The 22,083-nt window shown below is 32.9% G+C and overlaps 2 protein-coding genes, 1 non-coding gene and 1 pseudogene across 3 annotated transcripts; 2 read left to right on the forward strand and 2 right to left on the reverse strand.

Annotated features, from left to right (window-relative positions):
- Positions 1-88: 88 nt before the first annotated feature.
- On the forward strand, positions 89-1,568 carry LOC110644700 (ABC transporter G family member 10-like; the record flags this gene model as incomplete). Its single annotated transcript, XM_021797605.2, has 1 exon — positions 89-1,568. A coding segment is annotated over one exon (426 nt), but the record flags the coding sequence as incomplete, so codon positions are not given.
- LOC110644699 (ABC transporter G family member 10-like) lies at positions 639-1,568 on the forward strand (annotated as a pseudogene).
- Positions 1,569-1,991: 423 nt separating this feature from the next.
- Positions 1,992-4,394, reverse strand: LOC110644698 (transcription factor bHLH30). The gene is made up of 2 exons (XM_021797604.2): positions 3,621-4,394; positions 1,992-2,814 (listed from the first exon to the last, which is right to left on the reverse strand). Exons 1-2 carry the CDS (start codon positions 3,933-3,935, stop codon positions 2,320-2,322), a joined length of 810 nt encoding a protein of 269 aa, XP_021653296.1. The 5' UTR covers positions 3,936-4,394; the 3' UTR covers positions 1,992-2,319.
- Positions 4,395-16,716: 12,322 nt separating this feature from the next.
- LOC131181957 (small nucleolar RNA R71) lies at positions 16,717-16,823 on the reverse strand. The gene has a single exon (XR_009150427.1). It is a non-coding gene; the product is annotated as a small nucleolar RNA R71 (small nucleolar RNA).
- Positions 16,824-22,083: the final 5,260 nt, after the last annotated feature.

Below are 22,083 nucleotides of genomic sequence, written 5' to 3' on the forward strand. Positions count from 1 at the left end.
TTATGAACTATAAAAAAACTCGAGTTATTGGTCAAGTATATATATATATAAAGAGTAATTTGAAAAAAAAAAGGTCAATTGACCCTATTTTTGTAAGCACATCCGCCACTGTGTACATGCTCGTCTCCGGTTGAGAGGCAAGGCGATTTTCAAACTGCTGCATCTAGGGTTAAGGCTGCTGAAAGAGCTTGGATTGGAGCATGATGCCAATGTGAGAATTGGCAGTGAAACAAGCTGGGGCATTTCAGGAGTTGAGAAGCGTAGAGTATCCATCGGTGTAGATCAAGCTCATGACCCTCCTATTCTTCTAATCGATGAACCAACATCAGGACTGTATTCAGCATCAGCTCTTCATGTAGTTATGTTGCTCAAATCTATGGCTACGAAGCAGAGTAAAACAATTTTGTTAACTACCATCAACCTGGTTTCCCAAATCCGAATCCTTGAGCTGTTTGATCAGATCCTATTGTCAAATGGCACTGTTGTTCACCAAGGATCTCTGCATCTCCTTTAGCAGCAGCTTAGATTTGCTGGTCATTCCATTCCCAGCAATGTTAATGTGCTTGAATTTGCCTTCGAAGTGACAGAAGCCCTAGTCACAGACTCAGGAGAAAGTGAAATAGAAAGTAGAGTGACAGAATAAGATTATGAAGAGATCAGAAGAGGTCCTAACCTTAGAAAAATGTCAAAGAGGCTAAAATATTTACCCCAATGGTAGATTCAAGGAGGGTTTAGTAATGGTTCAGTGATTCTCCACCATTATTTGCAGAACCGATCAGTTCTTCACAGCAAGAATAATACAAGCACTGTTTGCTGGGGTTATGCTTGGGACTATTTTTATGAATGCAACTAATGACCCAAAGAAATACAAACAACAAATTTGCCTTCAGCCTCACCTTGCTTGAATCCACAACAGAAGACCTACCAATTTTCTTGAAAGACAGAAGAATTTTTAATGAGAGAAACTTCAAAAGGATATTATGGAGTTTCTTCTTATTCTTGTGCTTCTCCCATTACTGTTAATTGTGGCACTCCTCTAATGCACCCCATTGGGTTGGCTAGTTGGACTGAGAAGGGAAATTGATGGATTCATCTATCTCTTATTGGTGGTATGGATGGCCTTTTTGATGTCAAACTCTTTAGTTGCATGCTTTAGTGCTCTTGTGCAAAATTTCATCATGGGAACATCTTTAATTGCTGGCCTTATGGGGCATTTTTTCCCCTCTTTCTGGGCATTCCACAGCAAAACAGGACATACCGTAGTTTAAATATCCATTTCAGTGTTTTATAATAAATAAGCATGGAAAAGGGAAGGGAAATAGGAGATGCTTGGAGAATATGGAAGGAAACTTCTACCTGTATGGTTACAGTTTCTGATGCAACAAAGTCTGAAAGACTCAAAGAAATAGGGTAAAATAGGAGTAATGTTAAGCTTCATTCGTGGATACAGATTTCTTTGCTTCTTGATTCTATACTACAGATCACAAAGAACTTGGAATTTGAAATTTTTTTCAGAAAGAAAATTGGAAAGTACAATAAAAAGTTAGACAGTTCTGCTTGTTTCTGCTCTTCTTAAACCCAACTAGCTTACTGTTTTTCTATTATTATTTTTTTCTTCAGTCATGCATTCTTCTGCATAAACTTTAAGTTCTTTAGTTGTTCAAGATTTCATAAGCATATTTAGATTGGGTTCAATGCCAATATGTCAATAACTCAATGTCCTCCAAATGTTTCGAAATAAATGGTTCAATTTAGACCAACCAATATCCTCATCTACAGGATTTCAAGTGGATTCAACCATTAGATCCAACTTTCTTAGTTTTTCTGTAATTGTCATAGATTACTTAAATTTAGCACATTTAATCTTTGATCAATTTATGTACAAATATGTTGCATCTAATATATAGTGCTTTGCAGAGCTAATCAGAAAGAAAAAAAAAGAACGCACAGCCAAAAAGGGATACTTAAGTGAAATTGTTAAAATAACGAAGTTCCAAAAAATTCAAATTATATTTATAATATACATCTCATCAATTATTAACACATCCTTGTATCAGTAAATTAACTTTCCAATAAAAATTACATCAAGACAACAAACCTCTGTTACATAATCAGTAATAGACTTTTCAGAAAATAGGTTTAGCAATCTACCATGCAGACACAAGGAATCTCCATTACACTCCCAATTTTATGCAGCAGAAGATAAAGTATGTTATTAGTAAACTGTATCCCCCCCTCCCCCCCTTCCACCCCGCCAAATTAACAAGCATACGGACATAGATAACATTATAAAAGGGCGCAACCCTAGAAATCAATATGTCACCACAGATCTCCTGATGAAGATGAGAAGGAAGGATCAAACAGAGAAATCCTTCGACTTTTGTGTGAAAATGTGGATTTTATCGAGAACTCATGTGAAGCAGAAAATTTGTCAAGTATGGATCTGATGGTCTGGTGGACAGAGCTTACAAGCAATTGCTGTACTTCAGTATCTTCACAATGCCCTTCTTTGCAGCCCGTCATCACAAAAACATTCTTCATCCTGCCTTCCAAGGTTGCAATCTCTGCCTTCATTACTATCAAATGGAGTGAATCAAGTGCTTGTCTCAAATCAGATAGAAGTCCAGGCTTATAATCACAGCTCAATGATACCCTGATTAAATAAGGGCCAACATCCAATCCATTCTCTTGTCCTTCTACTCTTACTTCATCAATATCCGTTGGCATGAGAAGACCTTCACTAGCTTCTGCAGCACTCCTTTTTAGTTCTTGCAGATGGCTTACAACTTCAGAAAGCAATGATGCCTTGTCCATCTGCAAGTCAAATTGTCGAATCAGTAAACCTATGCAACAAGTTCATAAGCAGGAACTTCGACAAAAACATCTAACCGAAACTAACAATTTCAACCAGCATTCCTTTATATGCATAATAAGTATGGGCTTAGGTCGGAGTGTACTGTTTACAGTCTGCAAAACTACACAAGTAGACAACCAAACAAGATTTGAAAGCACCCATGAGAACCAAATGAGTCCAATTGCATGTTAAAATTTTCATTTATCGAACAGTACAGAATCACCATTACACGCCATGATCAAATTTTTAACCAAGAACTCTCAGCAGTAAATTACTGGGAAGATAATCACAACAGATAAAACATAACTTTTTGCATAATAGAAGAGAGTTAATGACCATGCATTAGCAGCATAAGAGTCATTATTTTTATTTATTTGTCTACATTCACCAACAAATGCAACATAATGACCAATACTTACCAATGAACTTTGGTATTCTCATCAACATAAATGCCACAGTTCAAATCCAAGACATTGGCACCATTATACATACATAAACTAAAATGCATTATTTCATTGCATGATATAAGAACTACATAAAATGGAATTTTAATTTGAAGTTCTCCAAAAATTTCAATTAAAAATAATCATGACATGGTTCAAGTTTTACCAGCAAAATTAAACATCGAACAGCCAAATCAATCCACTGGTGTTATAATAAATACTTCAACTGCTTTCACCTATGATGTTATCATTAAACCATAATACGGAACCTCGTAAGGCAAAACTCAAACTGCAAAATAATCACCAGAACAACAAACAAATACCTTGTTGGCACCCGGTACCATGCTCCTAAGAGTATCGAGATGAGCATTAATTCTAGCTCTACGCTTCCTCTCTGCTTCACAATGATTTCTCAAGGCCACAATGCTTCTCTCTGCAGACACCCCCCCTCTCCCTACTCTCACAGTAGCCTCCACAAGCTCGCCCCTCTGACTATCCAAAACCAAGGAAGAAGTTGAACATGACCCATCTCTTGTTTTGGCTTCAAAGCCAGAATTCATAGAAAACCCATCACACAATCCCTCCAAATCAGAGGTATGCACGCTTGAGCTCCCAGAACGAGGTTCCATTGCTAACATAAGTATACTGAAGGGTACAATTGTAATTTTACCGATAGTGGGTGAGAAGCAGAAATGATAGAGTGACCAGGAAAGGAAGATTCGGTGGGGATGACAAGAAAGACAACCTGGAACGATTTAGTTTTTGTACGTTCGCAAAAATCCTATCCCATCTTACTGTTGTAGCTGTAACTTCCATTAGACAAAGAAGAAGAAGCTGCTGAGACTTGAGACGACGTAGAATGTGGTCATTCTTTAAAAGGGCAATAATGGGTTAAAGGACTGGAGCGGAGCAGAGGTCTAAAGTGGCGTATTCGGAGTGGCCGACTTGACCACAACTTTTATAAATGATAATAAAGGTATGAATTATTTTCCAAACCAGTTCGCCTGTCGTCGATCTCTAACCTTCTCGTTTCATGATGTTCTTTAATTCTTTTGTTGTTGCTGTCGCATGTCATCAATGTCACAACATCAACGGTGTAAGTCTTGAAGACATCAAACATGTATTTGTTACTACTCTTATACTTATATCAAATATTTTGTAATTTATGATTTTTTATTTATATGAAAATAAATATTAAAATTAAATTAATTAACTAAATTTAAAATATTAATTTTAATATTATTAATTAATTTTATAAATAAGAATAATTATTAATTAGAAAATTATTACATATTTAAGTTATATTTTTATGAAGATTTAAAATTTTAATTTTTTACAAAATTAATTTTAGTATAATAATTCTATATAAAATGTTAATTATAATAAAATGAAGTTAACTTCTAATTTTTAAAATTTAATTTTTAGTTAATTTAATGAATAATATAGTCATAAATGTAGTATATAATGGTATTATATTTTTTTAATTATTAAATAATAATGAATCTCTTGAAGGCTAAAATAAAAAAATAAAACAAAATTAAAATTGTAGTTTAAAATTGTTAATAAAATAATTTACTCTAAAAAACCAATTAAATTAATATTAAGGAGGTTTCAGGTCTCGATGCTCCCTTGTACTTCAATCACTGTTAAGATTTTAAAGGAGGTTTTGGCATGCTTAAGGGATGTTGTTAGATGTCAATCGACTACTTGCCTTTTGGTGGGTTCATCGGATGCTCCGAGTTTGTTTCAAAGGTTCTTGTATCTCCGCAACTGCTTACTTTGACTTCGTTTTGCTTTAAGTTTCTAATCCTTTAAGTCCAGCTCTTAAGAGGAGATAAAGTAAAAGTTTATGAAGTAAAGCTTAAACTTAATTTTTTTTTATTATTTTTAAACTTTCATAATTTTTTGTATTTGGGAGAGTGAAAAAGGTAAAAGGGAAAAAATTTTTATCCATCAATTCAGCGAGTTAAAAAATATAGGTTTTTGAATTTCAAAAACCTCTCCCAAACACAAGTTTAAAGTTGTTAAATCTTAAAAAATCTTCCATTATTTAAAAAAAAAAATTGTTTCCAAACAAAAGGGTAAAGGACTCCTCATGTATCCTAATTGATTACTTTACCCTATTGGGTGTGCACAGTCAGTCGGATGCATTCCTAAGTGTCTAGATAGCCCTCTTAAAGTGCCTTTTGGGCTATGACTGGGTGAGATCAAATTCTCTTCTTCATAAACCTTAACTAGGTAATAAGATGGTGTCCTAAGACTTTCAATGGTGTTGGAAACGTCATGTTCTTATTTGTTTGCTTTTTGATATAGTTAAGCCCAAAATTTGATCTTAATTGGGTTGGATTCATCATATCTAAACTCGATCTCACATGGATCAAATTTAGTCATAGACCAGCTCAAACATTGCTCAAGATAAGTCAAGATACCGTTTTATTACATACAGATCAAATAGTGCTAAACCTATAAGAGATTGGCGCTTTACAATCAAGATGTAGGTACATCTCCATTATGCATAATTTCATTACGTATGACTAAAGAGAATCACGCTGATACAAATATATCCTTATATATATAGCTAAAGGAGCATATGAAATTGATCAACACAATCTCTTAATTGACGCCGATATCTCTTACAACAATATAAACGAGTATAAAATGCCCATTCAATTATATTTTTTCACACTTTAGTAAAAATCTTATTTCATTGTCATTATCTCTAAATATTTTTTTTAACTTAAATATTAGAATAACTATTAAACAGCAACTGATCTCACCTTATTTTTAATTTCAGGCAATTCAAAACTCAATTCCATATTAACACTGGTCCAAAAATCCACAATAGCATCAGTATGAAATCAATCGAAATTTCTTCATGATTTTATGGCAATCTGTTGAAGTTTAATAATACTATTATATATATTTAAATTCTGATAAATGATAGAGTACGGATTGTTGGGAAAGTGAAGTTGATTGTTTGCAATGACATGAAATGCCGCAAATATGATCTCAAGCGACCACATCCTTGAACGTTGTTTTGGTAGGTGGCGACTAAAGCGTGGTACAAATTTGTGCATTAGGGGAAGAGACAAACGTGGATGGGACCCTTGTCTTTCTCGGCTAGCTCATCAAATTCTTTTTCTTTGAGCAGAGGCCAGCTCATTGCTTTAGCATAAGCCAATCACCACATACCAAATCTCTTTGCAGCTTTGACATTAAAGATTTGCCATTATCCACCTTACGTTCGCAGGTGACAATCACCAAAACCCACTTCATTAATTTTTTTCTTTATTGCCCGCTAATTTGCTTTGCTGTCATTTTATGTATATCTTTAGACCTTTTGATTTGTCAATGGCCGTAAATGAATCAAGTCATATTTTGATTAAATTACGCTTGATTTAATAAATTTTTTTTTATAATTATTATAATTAAGGAAAATTTATAAATTATAAAAAAATTATAAATTAAACTTTTATTAAATAATAATTAATTTTATTTTTTTTATAAAAATTATATATTTTATTTATTTTAGATAATCAGAAAAAACTTAATCAAGAAAGCCTATACTATACCTAGGTTAGTAACCCTATCCCATACACTCAATATAGGACCTAAAATGTTAAGTAAAAAAATTTGAATGCAAAATAGGACATAAAAATTTCAAAGGATTCTTCCAAAATATAACATATCAAAAAAGAGCACATTGCTATTTTAAATCATGAAAATCATCTGTAAGTGAATTTATAGTAAAATTTTCAAGAATTTCTTTTTTGATATATAGCAAAAAACAGCCAGAGAGGAAGTAATCTTCATTCTTGTTATGAAGTTTATTATTAATTATATTCATAGCTGAAAACGATCTCTCTGTAGTAGCTGTAGAAACTAGAAGAGTAAGAATAAGAGTTATTACTCTATATACGAGTGGATAAATTTTTGACTTTTTTTTGTTTTTACCAACCATTGACACAAATAAAAAATTGTTGATAGTGTTTCAAGATCAAAAGGCTGTCGCGCTTGATCAAAATGCTCAAATTGCACCTTCAATTGCATCATCTTATGTTCAGCAAAGTCTTGGGGATAAAATTTTTGTACCAATTAGCAAATGTCATCAATTATAAATGATGCACGAATCTTCTTTGAATCTAAAGCTGAACTAATAATCAACAATTCTATTGTATGATCATTAAACTTGTTGTTCAATGCTTGTAATTGAGAGTCAATCACAACATTGAAAATGTCGACTTTGTAATGATGGTCTATTGTAATATCATCCTGTTGATGGCAAGACCTTCCTCTTCTTGCAACATAAGGAGCATTCAAATCTGGGATAGATATGTTGACTAATTCACAAAAAGAGTTCACCTCAGTAATTAAATCATTCCATCTTTCATCTCTTAATTTTTGGATGAGTAACTTAGTAGATGAAACAAAATGCATTGCATTCAAAATGTTTTGAGATTGAAGTTGTAAAGTTTGGTAGAGCAAATTAGAAATCTTAAGAACTTTTCTCATAAGATGTAAAATAAAAATGAATTCAAAAGAAGTAAGTGCCTCACAAGCTGCATCTGTATCTCCACGCTAAGCAGATGTAGCTCCATCATCAATGATGTTCAATAGAATTTCACATGTTGCACTAAACATGTTAATCAAGCTAGAAACAGATCTCAAATGTGAACTCCATTGAGTGTCTCCCAACCTTTGCAAAGTACCAATTTGATTAAGCCCCTTTTTCACTTTGAAGCTCATCAATAGCAAGTAAATGAGCAATAGACATTTGCTTCCTTTTAGACTTATCTCGAGCTTCACCCATAATTATATAAAATTTAGCATCACCAATTTTTTTATGAATAGCATCCTTTACTTTACTTAAAAGGACTTGTAAAATTTCCTTGAAATATGAGGCATTTTTTGGAGTTCTGTCTAAAGCTTCTGTTACTTTGTTGTTGTTAGATGCTATTAAATTTAATAGCTCAAGAAAATTCCTTGGTCTTTATGATGTTTTAGTTTCATCATGACCTCTAAAAGCACATCCTTGAAATACAAGCCACCTAGCTCCCTTAATTGAAGCTTTTAATCGAATTCTATTTTCTACTATTTGTTGAGACGAAATGCACTCAAATATTTTTTAAATGTGTGAAGATTGATTCATGAGATCCGCACATGCTTTCTCAACATTTTGATGAGGAGAAGCGAGATCTTTTCCAACATGTGCTAAAAATGCACAATTTTTATTGTCTTTCACCTTTTCCAATTTCGAAATCCATTTACAGTGAATGTATCAAATCTAGAAGGACCATTTTGCTTATGAAATACATAACATGGTAGACAAAAAGCTGCATCTTTAGTAGGAGAATATTCCAACTACGATGAAAATAACCTAAACCGTGATGATTGAAAACTATGTTGATGTTTTTCCCCAAATTTTGGATACTTTGAAAGAATACATTGATATGGACTAGCCTTAATAAGAGCTCTTCGAATTTCATCATGCATGTCAATAGTATACTCCCATATCTGTTGTCATAAGCCCAGATCACGCTCTAAAGAATTAATATCAAAACCTTCTTTGATTTCAATTCTTTGAGATTTAGAAGGATGACTATTAGAAGTCAAATGACTAGGATCTGATTGCTTAGTAGAATTTGATGTTTCAACATTCTTCCTTTTGAAAAAAGCATCAATTTGAATGATTTTCCCATCTATAAAATAAAAATATATATTAATTTTTTTTATTAATATGCAAATGCAACCAATTAAAATAAGCAATATGAATTAACAAATATTCAAACAATTAATTTAAAAAAAATATTTAAGCAATACAAAATTAATAATATTTATATAAATAGACCACCACGCAGCAGGCCTTCTAGGGGCCACCAACAGACTCACTAGTGCACATCCCTTAAATTAAAAAGACTTTGTAGTATAATTGTTCTAATGCTAGACTAGTTATGCTTTCTCGATCAAGAACCTACTATATATTGTAAAAAAAAAAAATACTCATTTTATTAAAATAATATATTACCAAAGGAAATATAGAAGAAAAAAAATAAAATATATATATATATGACAACGTAGGTCTATGTTGCTACCTCACTTTCATCGACAGATCGCAGATGCATTATGACACTATCACAGTATCACTTTATATAAACCTATTGATTATTATATAAATAAACAAATAATTACTGATTTTCATAAAAAAAAAAATCTAGTAAGTTGATTTGTTCAGTTGTCTTATATTTGAGCATTAGTTGAATTTTTCTCTTTAAGGAGTGGACCCAATGGTTATTGATTTTAAATCTTTTCTAGTTTCAAAAATTTTCCAAGGGCAGGAACTTTGATCAATTTGATCAACTAATATGATTCTTATTTCACAATATTATATACATATATGCATGAAAGAGAAAGATTCTATATGCAATTGTAAAATTAGAAATTTAATAATTTATTGATTATTATACAAATAAATTATCGATTACACTTTCATTATAAAAAAAGAAAACTCATAGTGAGGATATAAAAGAATTGAGATTTAAGGGCTGCTATTTGCCTTCTTCCAACAGGATTATTTTAGCAATGAAGACACCCACTTGAAGTGTTGGTATTTACGATCTTTACTTCCCTATTATATTGCTCAATACGTTCGCAGATTATATTACTAATTTTGTCGACTCGAATGGTTATCATGAGTATTTCTTAATTTTTTTTTTCAAAAAAAAAAAAATAATACCTACAGTAGAAGGACTAATCAGTTATTTCTTTTATCGCCCCAAACATGCCAAGATTAGCATTGATAGTACAATTAAAACAATTTAGTTTCTTTTTTTGCCTCTTATGTGTTTATGTTTTAACCTAATTATACTTTCTTTTTTTTGTTTAGAACAGAAGATGCCATTAACCACGGGCCCATTTTTAAGCCAATACAATATCCTTTATTTCTGTTCAAAGGAGACGGTAGACCATAAGCCCATTTACAAAGCTAAATAATAAAAATAGTAAAGTTAATTTTTTTTTTAAGAAAAAAAAGGAGGGTTGCTGGGGTCCCCTTCATGTTACAAGTGCGTCCGCCCCTGGATTTAGTCCAAACTCCACTCATTAAATGAATTACATTATAGTTTCTAAGATGTTGAATTAAAAATAAAATTAGAAATTTAATAATCTATTGATTATTATACAAATAAATTAACGATTATAGATTTTCATTAAAAAAAAGAGAAAAAAAAAAACATAACTAATAGTGAGGAGATAAAAGAATTGACATTGAAGGGCTGCTATTTGCCTTCTACTAGCAGGGTTATTTTAGCAATGAGGAGGTGTTAAAATAATTTAGTTTTTTTTTTTGTCTGTCTTTATGTGTTTATGTTTTAAGCCAATAATACTTTTTTTTTTTTTTTTTTTTGTTTAAAAGAGAAGAGGCTACTAATCACAGTCTCATTTTTAAGCCAATATAATACCCTTTATTTTTGTTCAAAGAAGAGGCGGGCCATAGGCCAATTTATGAAGTTAAATAATAAAAATAATAAAGTCAATTTTTTTAAGAAAAAAAAATGGGGGTTGCCAGGCCCTTAGGTTACATGTGTGTCCGTCCCTCGATTTAGTTCAAACTCTACTCATTAAATGAATTACACACAATTTATTCAACAAAGTTTAAATTTGCTTTTATAGTTTTTAAGATGCTGAATTAAACTCAAAATGACTTTTTTAATTCGTTTAACACATTTTTCTTTTAAGTTTAAATTAAGCTAATTTTTTACAAAAAATTAAATAATAAACTTCTAATTTTTATATTTTAGATATTAGAAATTATTTATAGTTTTTTAAAAATTCAAAATTTAAAAAATATTCAAGATTAATTTTACTCATTGTCTCTCAATTTAGGTGATTATATTAGTAAAGTCTTTTAACTTCAATTTTTATTATAAAAGTTTTTGAACTTTAATTTGAATATCATTAAAATCCATATAAGCAACTATTACAGATTTGAAAGTTAACTTATGACTAAATTTTACTCATGATTCCTCAATTTAGAAAGATCAATTTAGATAGATATACCACTTACATTTCTCAACCCTTTTTTTTTTTTGTCAGGAATGCAAATCTATTAAGCCTTAAACAAGTAAAGAATGTACAAAGTTGAATTGCTCTAAAGAATTACAAGCAAAAGTGTCACTATGGAGAATTTTGTGAGTAATAGAATGAATTGCCCTATTACTTCTCTATGCACAAAATAAAAATCAAACACATCAAGATCGTAGGTTAAAATTGATATATCATTCAAAATACCCAAAAGATCACCAGAAATGGAGCCTCTTTTAGCCATGGAAATTACTAATTGTGAATCACTTTCAAACAAAATTAAATTGAAACCCTCATTCTTAGTAAGTAAAACCACTTCTCTACAAGCTAGAGTCTCCAGAGTAAGAGGATTGGTCATACCAGTATATCGTCAAGTATACCAACTTAGAGGGTGTTTTTATCGCATTCTTTGCTATCGCAGCAATACTGCCCAAATTCTTTCTTTAATTCACCATAGCATCAAAATTAATTTTGATGGTGTGAGAAGTTGAAGGAGTCCAAACAACATGCTTGTGAGGATGAGGTACCTGAATAGGTGGCAGTCCAAATGAGTGGAAGCAAATTCTTCAGCTGCTTTAATGGCCTTTGGTAATCACTTCTTGGAAAGACCATTGTTGATTATAAAAAATAATGGTATTCCTACCTTTCAAGATATACTAGAGTAGAAAAACTAGTAATTGAGATAAAAATTATAATCAACATGTTAGGAGAAAGCAACTAATAATTTTGCCAAATAATATGTAACACCTATCACCCAACTACAGTGTAGCCGAGCAAAGTATGGTATACTTGGTGCTGTAGCACTTTATTTTATCTTACTTTATTCCTTTAAAAATTTTGTTCTCGTATATTTTAATATCAATTATTTTTCTATGGAAACCAGCGGAGTTTTCCCTGTTTCTATTACTATTTAGCGTATTTCACTATTCACCAGTTTGAAATTTCAATAATATTTTCACAATAAAATCTTATCCATACTAATCATAATTATCTCATCAGTTCAAATATTCTCTATATAATTCAATTTCACATTCATTTTCATACATTATCATTCATGCTCCATTCACATATCAAAATTCTCATTTTTTCATTAATTTATATAATTTGCATACTAATTGAATAAATTTACAATTTACATAATATACAAATTAATTACATATGAACTAATCAATTTATTAATTTACATCACATAAATATTACTTACAAATCTTAATTTACATTATAACATACGAAATATTTATAATATACAAAATACATAAAATGACTAATGTGAGCCCTATTTACATGCATTGCTGAGGAGGTGACAACCTTGATCACGTCTGACACTTCTGTAGATCTGGACTCTAAAAATTCCAGTCAAATGTCCACTGGGTTTTAGCTTCAGTACCTGCGCGAAAGAAATAAATCCATTGCACTAAGCATTTCTGCTTAGTGGTGCAATAATATATCAAGAAAATAATATATACAAATAAGAAAGACTCAAGCATTCTAAATATTCAAGTATCAATTTGATTTAAAATGATATTTCTAGCATTAACTATCTTATATGCTAATTCGTTCCTCTTTAGAAGTACTGAGTTTATAGCCTTACAGTAATAATATTCAATATACATTTTATTCTAAGAGTATTGTATTTGAGGTCTCTCTACGATTCTGCAAATTGTATTTTTGTTATGTTTCTATTGCTAATCTTTTTTTTTTTTTTTTTTCATTTCATTCAATACTTTCTAATGTTTTTAATTACTAATGTTCTTAAATAATTTTAATAATTGACACTGCCCAGGTAACCTATAACAGGCTGACTAAACTAGATAACGGGTTATTGGCAGTGGATACCGCGGTGCCTCGAGCCGTTATACCATGGGACGCGGAACGTCAACCACGTATGTAGTCAGTATGGCTAAAAAGCCATGAAAACATATAATCGGGCATAAAAGCCATGAGTACGGATATAAAGCCATGAGTGCAGACATAAAGCCATGAATACAGGCATAAAGCTTTACGCAGTACTACTAAGACAATACCCTATTGGCATGCCAATCTATCCAATCTGACACACATGTCTAGGCGATACATGGGCACATAAGTACCATTAAGTGTTATGATAAGTGCATAATTTATTAATTTTACTCCCATGACATTTAGTGTTTTTAAAGTGTTTTTATGTTTAATTCAGTTGGTTAAGTATAGTTATCTAATAGGCACATATTTAGAGAGTTGAAATAATTGTGTTAAATGGAGAAATTTGACTCTTGCTGTAATTTTCAGGGTTTTGGTGAAGTTCCGGAGCAATATATTGTGGAAGGAAGCTTGGAAAGGTCGAAGGATTGAGAAGCATTATTGATACAAAGTACAAGGGCCTTGTAAGCATAACTAGAGACCCGTATAACATTCTGCCAGAAGGAATCCAGAGAACCGAGGAAGAAACAAAGTACACGGCCCGTGTAAATTGACTCGTGTAAATCCTGGAGACCCATGTAACTTTCTGTGCCCATGCGAAACATGCCCATTCAGCTCCAGTAAGTTACACAGCCCTGGGCCATGTAGTGATACATAGGCCGTGTATCCATCGACAGTCAGATTCCTGATTTTGCTCCAGTTGTAGTTTTTGATAGAGATTCTAGAAAAACCTAACCCTAGACCATTTATTATAAATAGAAGAGATAACAGCCATCTTAGGGGTATTGGAGACGCCTCCAAAAATCATTCAGCAGCCTCTCCATTCATCTTTTAGAATTCTTCTTTATTTTTCTTTTAGTTTTCTATAAGCCATGAGTGGCTAAGTTTTTATTCAGTTCAAGGGATTCAAGTTCTTTTGCTTGATTTGTGAGATCAGGTTCTTAATTTAATTTATATCTTTTTGAATATCTATTGTTTTCTGATTTATTTGTCTTTGATCTATTGAATGATTTGCTAAAAAGGCCTATTAGTTGATTGTTTGATGAGATCAATTGCTAGTTCATCTTCATAATCCGTAATTGTTGTGTAAGATTGAACATAAGTAGCAATTAGATTTTATTGATTATGATCCCAATTTTCGATAATAACCTAAGGAAACAATAAGGTGGATTAAATAATTTATGCTTCATAAATTATTATTCAGCTTAACTACTTCCTTTTCTTCCTTTTCTTAAAGCAATTATTAATTTGATGAGGATTGCTTAATACCAACTCAATTAATAATTAGAGTCAATAAGAGTGCTGAGCTCGAATTGATGAGTATAGAGAAGTCAGGGGTTTACCTCGCTGTTTGGTAAATCTACGTTAAGTATTCAATAAGAGATAATTGTATTTCTTTTATCTATGATCAAATCAATGCATTGGAATGTGAATTACCTTGGACTAAAATTTGTTTAAATTAAGATTTTCGTATTTAGTTCTTGAATTTCTGATTTCTTCTGATTTTGTGTTACAAAACCCCCCAATCTTGGTCTCTTTCATTTCTTATTACACAAGTGCACGAAAATCCAATAATTCAGTCTCTAGGGTTTGACCTGGATTTACTATTTGCTACTGAAAATATTTTATAGTTCGTAATTTCAGTTAATTTAATTTCTGATGGATTTGACACCCATCAAGAATTTTGGCACCGTTGCCGGGGAAACTAAAGTTTATTTGATTTCGTGTTTTTGGTGTTAGATATTCTGTTATTAATTTTATTTGTGAAGTGTTGTTATTTTTAGGTTTTTGGAAAATAATTACGGTGTTACTGTTCATTGTTACTGTTCATTAAGGATTTTGGTTGAATTTGGAGGGTGGCCCATACCTACTTTGAAGGAAACGATGCTCTGATCAAGACCAATAAATCCGTAAGATTTTTTGGCCCCACCCTTTTAAGGCCAAATTCCATTGTTTTCTAGGGTTTTGAGGCATTTTTCTATTTTTACTTTGATTTCTTTTTGTTTATGACAAGAACTTCTCAATCTGGTGAGTTGATCTTTGATCTAGAAGTAGAAAAAATAGCTAAACAGTTCTCAACTCATTCAAGCTTTCTAACATATTTAATTCAATCAAATTCATGCATTCTCTACTTAAATCTTAGCTGCCCAAATTCACAGCTAGTCCTCCAAAAGTTGTTTTCATTTCATTTTAAGTATTTTTTCTAGGTTTATTCAACTACAAACACAATTAATTTAACTAGAAATTCAAGTTTAGCTTACTAACCTTGATATAGCTTTTCAATCTTCACTTCCTTCAACTTTTTCTTGTTTCTTTCTCCTTTAATCTTCTTTTCAAGTTGCCCAAACAAAGTTTAATCATTGTAAGTGAATTTTCTATGGTGGGATTTTGGTTTCTTCAAGCACACAAATGAGCTTTCATGGAGATTTTGAGAGGGAGAGAAGAGAGAGATGGGGATGGCATGAAGATGAAGATAATCCTTTTTTTTTCTTTTTCTTTTATAAATTTTTAACCTTTAGTAAGACCAAAAATTACCCTAAAATTTAAATTTTTAATTATAAGATTTATCGCATCATGCATGATGTCATGCATGATGTAATCACTTTTTCACTTTTTCTTTTTCCTCTATTTTTTTTTCATTTATTTTTCTTTAGTTCTTTAATTTAATTCCCGACTCCAAAATTTTCTTTTTTCTGATTTTATTTGACAATTAGGTCAGGAGTCAGCTCCAGGGGTCACTTGACCAAATTGCCCCTCGCCGGTTTGACCCGGTTTGCAAATAATTCAATATTTCTTCCGGATGCCTGGCCTAATTATTTGACCGATTTAACAATTCCTTTTCGTGGTTTTCTCTTTTCCACTGTGTTCACAATAGTCCTAAGGACCACGAAATTACATTTTATGATTTGAAATTTGAGTTTAAATCGACTTCGCAGTCCTTCCCGAGAAGGTCACTCAAAATTGGCTAAGCAAGGTAGGTTGATTCCGAGTACATCTGAAGGAGTCCAATCTCCAAAGGAGCTAAGTTCAGGTTCGGGTTTGGATTCGGATTCAGAGTCAAATTCTGAAAAAGAAACCATGGCTGCTAGGACTTTAAAAGAGTTGGCTGCTCCTGATCTAAACCAACAGCCCTTGTGTATTCAATACCCTACTTTAAATGTTGCCTTTGAGTTGAAATCTAGACTAATCCATTTGTTGCCTAAGTTTCATGGTCTTGCAAGTGAGGATCCGCATAAGCATCTAAAGGAATTTCATGTTGTGTGTTCCAGCATGAAACCTTAAGGAGTTTTAGAGGATCAAATCAAGCTTCGAGCTTTTCCCTTCTCACTGGAAGGAACAGCGAAGGATTGGTTGTATTACCTTCCTTCCGGATCTGTCAACTCATGGAATGGGATGAAGCAAATATTTCTGGAGAAGTATTTTCCTGCTTCCCGTGCTGCCAACATAAGAAAAGAAATTTGTGGCATCCGACAGCATAATGGAGAGAGCTTGTATGAGTACTGGGAGAGATTTAAGAAACTGTGTGCAAGCTGTCCCCATCATCAAATAACTGAGCAGCTATGAATTCAATATTTCTATGAGGGACTTCTACCAATGGACCTTAGTATGATAGATGCTGCTAGTGGAGGAGCTTTGGTTGACAAGACACCAGAAGAGGTTGATTGCTAACATGGCCGCAAATTCTCAACAGTTTGGAATGAGAATGGATCATACATCTATGAAGGTTAATGAGGTAAGTACATCTAACCTTGAGAAATAAATTTCTGATTTAACTTCTTTGGTGAGACAGTTGGCTGTAGGGAATATGTAAACTGTTAAGGTATGTGGAATTTGTTCGGGTTCAGGTTCGGGTCTTGCTACTGATATGTGTCCTGCGTTACAAGAGGATGAATCAATGCAACATGCTAATGCAGTAGGACATTATGGACAGCCACAATGCAGGTATGATCCCTATTCGAATACTTATAATCTAGGATGGCGAGATCATTCCAATCTGAGTTATGGGAATCAACCAGTGCAAAACCGATACCAGCAACAAAGACCACAAGTGAACCAACCACAACCACCTCCACCTCTAACTCCCTCAAATCAAGGTATGTAACTTGATGAAATTATTAAGACTTTGGCTAACAATACCCAACAGTTTCAATAGGAGACCAGAAATAGCATTCAAAACATAGAGAGGCAGATTGATCAGTTAGCCTCATCTGTGAGTAAGTTGGAAGCTCAAGGTTCTGGAAAGCTTCCATCACAAACAGTCATGAATCCTAGAGAAAATGCAAGTGCGATACTGTTACGGAGTGGGAAAGAAGTTGATAATCGGACTCCACATGAGCCAATAAAAAAGAAGAAGCAAGGAGAAAAAAGAGTTTGAAGTTCCTAAAGTTAAGGTAAATACTGAACCCAAACTGAATAAGGTTAATAGTTATATTCTTCCTCCATTTCCATGCAGGTTGGCTAAGATTAAGAAAGAAGAACAAGAGAAAGAAATTTTGGAGACTTTCAGAAAGGTGGAAGTGAATATACCTTTACTTGATGCGATCAAATAAGTTCCCAAGTATGCTAAATTCCTTAAGGAACTATGCACTACAAAGTGCAAGTTGAGGAATAATGAGAAGATCAGTGTGGGGGAAAATATGTCAGCATTAATTCAGCAAAAATTACCCCCTAAGTGTAAGGATCCAGGTTCCTTTTCTATTCCCTACAGAATAGGTGATTCTAAATTTGAACGTGCAATGGCAGATTTAGGAGCATCTATTAATGTTATGTCAAATTCAGTTTTTCAAACTTTAAATTTGGGTCCTTTGAAAGAAACCAGTGTCATTATTCAGTTAGCTGATCGTTCTAATGTTTACCCATTGGGAGTAGTTAAGGATGTGTTGGTGCAGGTTGGAGAATTGATTTTTCCTGTAGATTTTTACATTTTGGATATGGAGGATAATGTTCCCACATCAAAGTTAGCTTTGATTTTGTTTGGAAGACCTTTCCTAAAAACTGCCAAGACAAAAATTGATGTGGATGATGGCACCTTAACTATGGAGTTTGATGGAGAGACTGTCAAATTTAATATTTTTAATGCCATGAAGTATCCTGCTGATGATCATTCTGTTTTCTCTATTGATGTTGTTGATACAATAGTGCAGAATGTTTTTGAGTTAAGCATGGAGGATGAGTTAGAAGTGGTGATTAGTCAAGGAATTCAAGAAATCAATACTAATCAACCATTAAGTGTAGAGGTTCAAGAGGTAGTAATGGCATTGTAATCATTACCTCCTGTTCAAAAAAGGTATGGAATATCAAAGATTGACGTACCTATATCTCACACAAAATTATTACCTTCTGTAGTGCAGGCACCAGTTCTTGAACTCAAGCCTTTACCTGAGCATTTGAAATATGTTTACTTGGGTAGCAAATCAAGATAATGAACTTGTTCCAACAAGGATTCAGAGTGCATGGCGAATGTGCATAGACTATCGCAAGCTGAATTCAACAACAAGGAAGGACCACTTCCCACTGTCATTCATTGATCAGATGCTTGAGCGGTTAGCAGGTAAGTCTTATTTCTGTTTTCTCGATGGCTTTTCTGAATATAATCAAATTGTGATTGCACCGGAGGATCAAGAGAAGACAACCTTCACGTGCCCTTTTGGAACTTTTGCTTTTAGAAGGATGCCCTTCGGGCTTTGTAATGCACCTGCCACATTTCAGAGATGCATGATGAGCATATTTTTAGATTACATTGATACTTGTATTGAGGTGTTCATGGATGATTTTACTACGTATGGTGATTCATTTGATGCATGTTTACATCATTTAACTTCTGTTCTTGGGAGATGCATTGAGAAAAATCTTGTTTTGAATTATGAGAAGTGTCATTTCATAGTGGAACAGGGGATTGTTTTGGGTCATGTTATCTCTAATAGGGGTATTGAGGTGGATAAATCTAAAATTGATTTAATTATGAACTTACCCTACCCCACAACTGTGAGGGAAGTACGCTCTTTTCTTAGTCATGCAGGTTTTTATCGCAGGTTCATTAAGGATTTCTCGAAGATAGCATTGCCTTTGTCTAGACTCTTGCAAAAAGATGTTCCTTTTGAGTTCAGTAAAGAGTGTAAGGAGGCTTTTGACAAATTAAAATCTGCATTGACATCACCTCCTGTTATCCAGGCTCCTGATTGGACTATACCATTTGAAATTATGTGTGACGCAAGTAATTATGCACTGGGAGTAGTTTTAGGGCAGCGTGTTGGGAAGCTCTTTCATGTGATTTATTATGCATCCAGAACACTCAATTTAGCTCAGTGCAATTATTCTACTACCGAAAAAGAGTTTTTGGCTATACTTTTTGCTTTAGATAAATTTCAATCATATTTGCTTGGTTCTAAAATAATTATCTTCTCTGATCATGCAGCGTTGAAGTATCTCTTAGTAAAGAAGGAAGCAAAACCAAGATTGATTAGATGGATCCTTCTGCTGCAAGAATTTGATCTTCAAATCAAGGATAAGAAAAGAGTTAAGAACCTGGTAGCAGATCATTTGAGCAGGTTAGTAACACAAGAAAATCTCTTCCTTTGCAGGAATTTTTTCCTGATGAGCAGTTATTTAAATTGCAAGGTATGATCCCTTGGTATGCTGATTTAGTGAATTATTTAGTTACTAAGGTTGTGCCTTTTGATTTGAGTAGAGCTAAGAAAGAGAAATTGAAAAGTGAAGCCAAGTATTATGTGTGGGATGACCCGTATTTGTGGAAATTTTGTTCAGATCAAATTATTAGGAGATGTGTTCCTGATAATGAGATTCAATCTATTCTTGCATTCTGTCATGCCTATGCATGTGGAGGTCATTTTGGACCCAAGAGGACAGGTAGAAAAATATTAGATTGTGGTTTTTACTGGCCCATTATATTTCGTGATTCATATTTGATTTGCAAAAATTGTGAATAATGTCAAAGAACAGGAAGTTTAACCCATAGGAATGAGATGATTCAGAATCCAATACTTGTTTGTGAGATTTTTGATGTGTGGGGTATTGATTTTATGGGTCCATTTCCTTCTTCTTTTGGCTTTGTTTATTTATTACTTGCTGTTGATTATGTTTCAAAATGGGTGGAAGCCAAAGCCACCAGGACTGATGATTCAAAAGCTATCGTAAGTTTTATCAAGTCAAACATTTTTAGCAGGTTTGGAGTTCCTAGAGCTATAATTAGTGACCGGGGCACACATTTTTGTAATAGAACTGTTGAGGCATTGTTGAGGAGATATTTTGTTTTCCATAGAGTATCTACAGCTTATCATCCTAAAATAAGTGGGCAAGCAGAGGTGTCTAATAGAGAGATCAAGTCTATTTTGGAAAAAACAGTGAAACCAAATAAAAAAGATTGGAGCCTTAGACTTGATGATGCATTGTGGGCTTATAGAATTGCTTATAAGACACCAATAGGTATGTCCCCTTTCAGATTGGTATTTGGTAAGTTGTGTCACCTTCCTGTGGAGTTAGAACATAAGGCTTATTGGACTGTGAGACAATGTAAATTGGATTGGGATACTGCTGGTGTGGAAAGAAAATTATAATTACAGGAATTAGAGGAAATTCGACTTGAGGCTTATGAGAACTCTGAGATCTATAAAAAAAAGACCAAGGCATTCCATGACAAACTAATTCTAAGGAAGCAGTTTGTGGTTGGACAAAAAGTTTTATTGTATAATTCTAGATTGAAGCTGATGCCTAGTAAGTTGCATTCTCGTTGGATTGGACCCTTTATTGTTACTAATGTGTTTCCTTATGGTGCAGTTGAAATTCAAAGTTTAGGAACTAATAAGGTATTCAAAGTCAACGGCCATAGACTCAAGCCATTTTATGAAGGGTTTCAGGAGCAAACAGTGGAGCAACTCAAATTGAGTAACCCAATTTATAAGGATTAAGGAGATTTTCCATGTCGAGCTAACGACAATAAACAAAGGCGCTACTTGGGAGGCAACCCATGGGTGGCTTGTTACCCACCATCAGATTTATTTTCTTTCCCTTATCTTATTTTATTTTTGAGCATTTTTTTTTCCTTTTCTTTTTCATTTGGGCTTTACATTAGGGACAATGTAAGTTTTAAGTGTGGGGGAGGAGAAATCTGTTGCTTTAATTTAAAAAATAATAAAAAAATAAAAATAAAAAAAACAAAATTTGTTCTTATAAGCTTGATTCATGATTTTGTATTAACTCTCGGAGAGAAGTGCTTTATCCTTGAAATGATTTTTCTATTTTAGATTGAATTTTTGAAATTTTAGGCAAGGTAATAGTACCGTTAATGATGGATTTTCCCTCTTCTCCATACCATAGAGAAAATTTTTTTTTCCTGCATAAATCATTTAGGCTTGATTTAATGGTGAATTAATTAATTATGTGTGCTTTAAACTAGTGTCATGCATATTTTAGAACTTTATTAATCTATCAGGGAACTTTATAATATGTAGATGCATAAATTGGGGGAAATAAAATCTTGAACTTGAAAAATGCTCTGCTATTTTAGTTAAGCAAACTAACTAGGGGTCTTCATGAACCCCATGTCGATTCTCAGGCCAAAATCTAGCTAGAATATGAGCAAGGTACTTCTCTGAAGGTGATGGTTAAAAAAAAAACTGTGACAAGAGAGAAGTACAAATTTCAAATATAAAATAAAAAAAATAAAAAAAAGGGCATTCCTACCTCCCCTAAGATTTGCAAAGAGCTATAATTGTTGTGCCTTAATAAATTAACCTTGTGTTTTGGTATGTATTGACTTAAAATTTTATGGAACTTTAATTGTGTGAGCTT

The sequence above is a fragment of the Hevea brasiliensis genome, chromosome 7 (assembly GCF_030052815.1).
Source record: "Hevea brasiliensis isolate MT/VB/25A 57/8 chromosome 7, ASM3005281v1, whole genome shotgun sequence".
Lineage (NCBI taxonomy): Eukaryota > Viridiplantae > Streptophyta > Magnoliopsida > Malpighiales > Euphorbiaceae > Hevea > Hevea brasiliensis.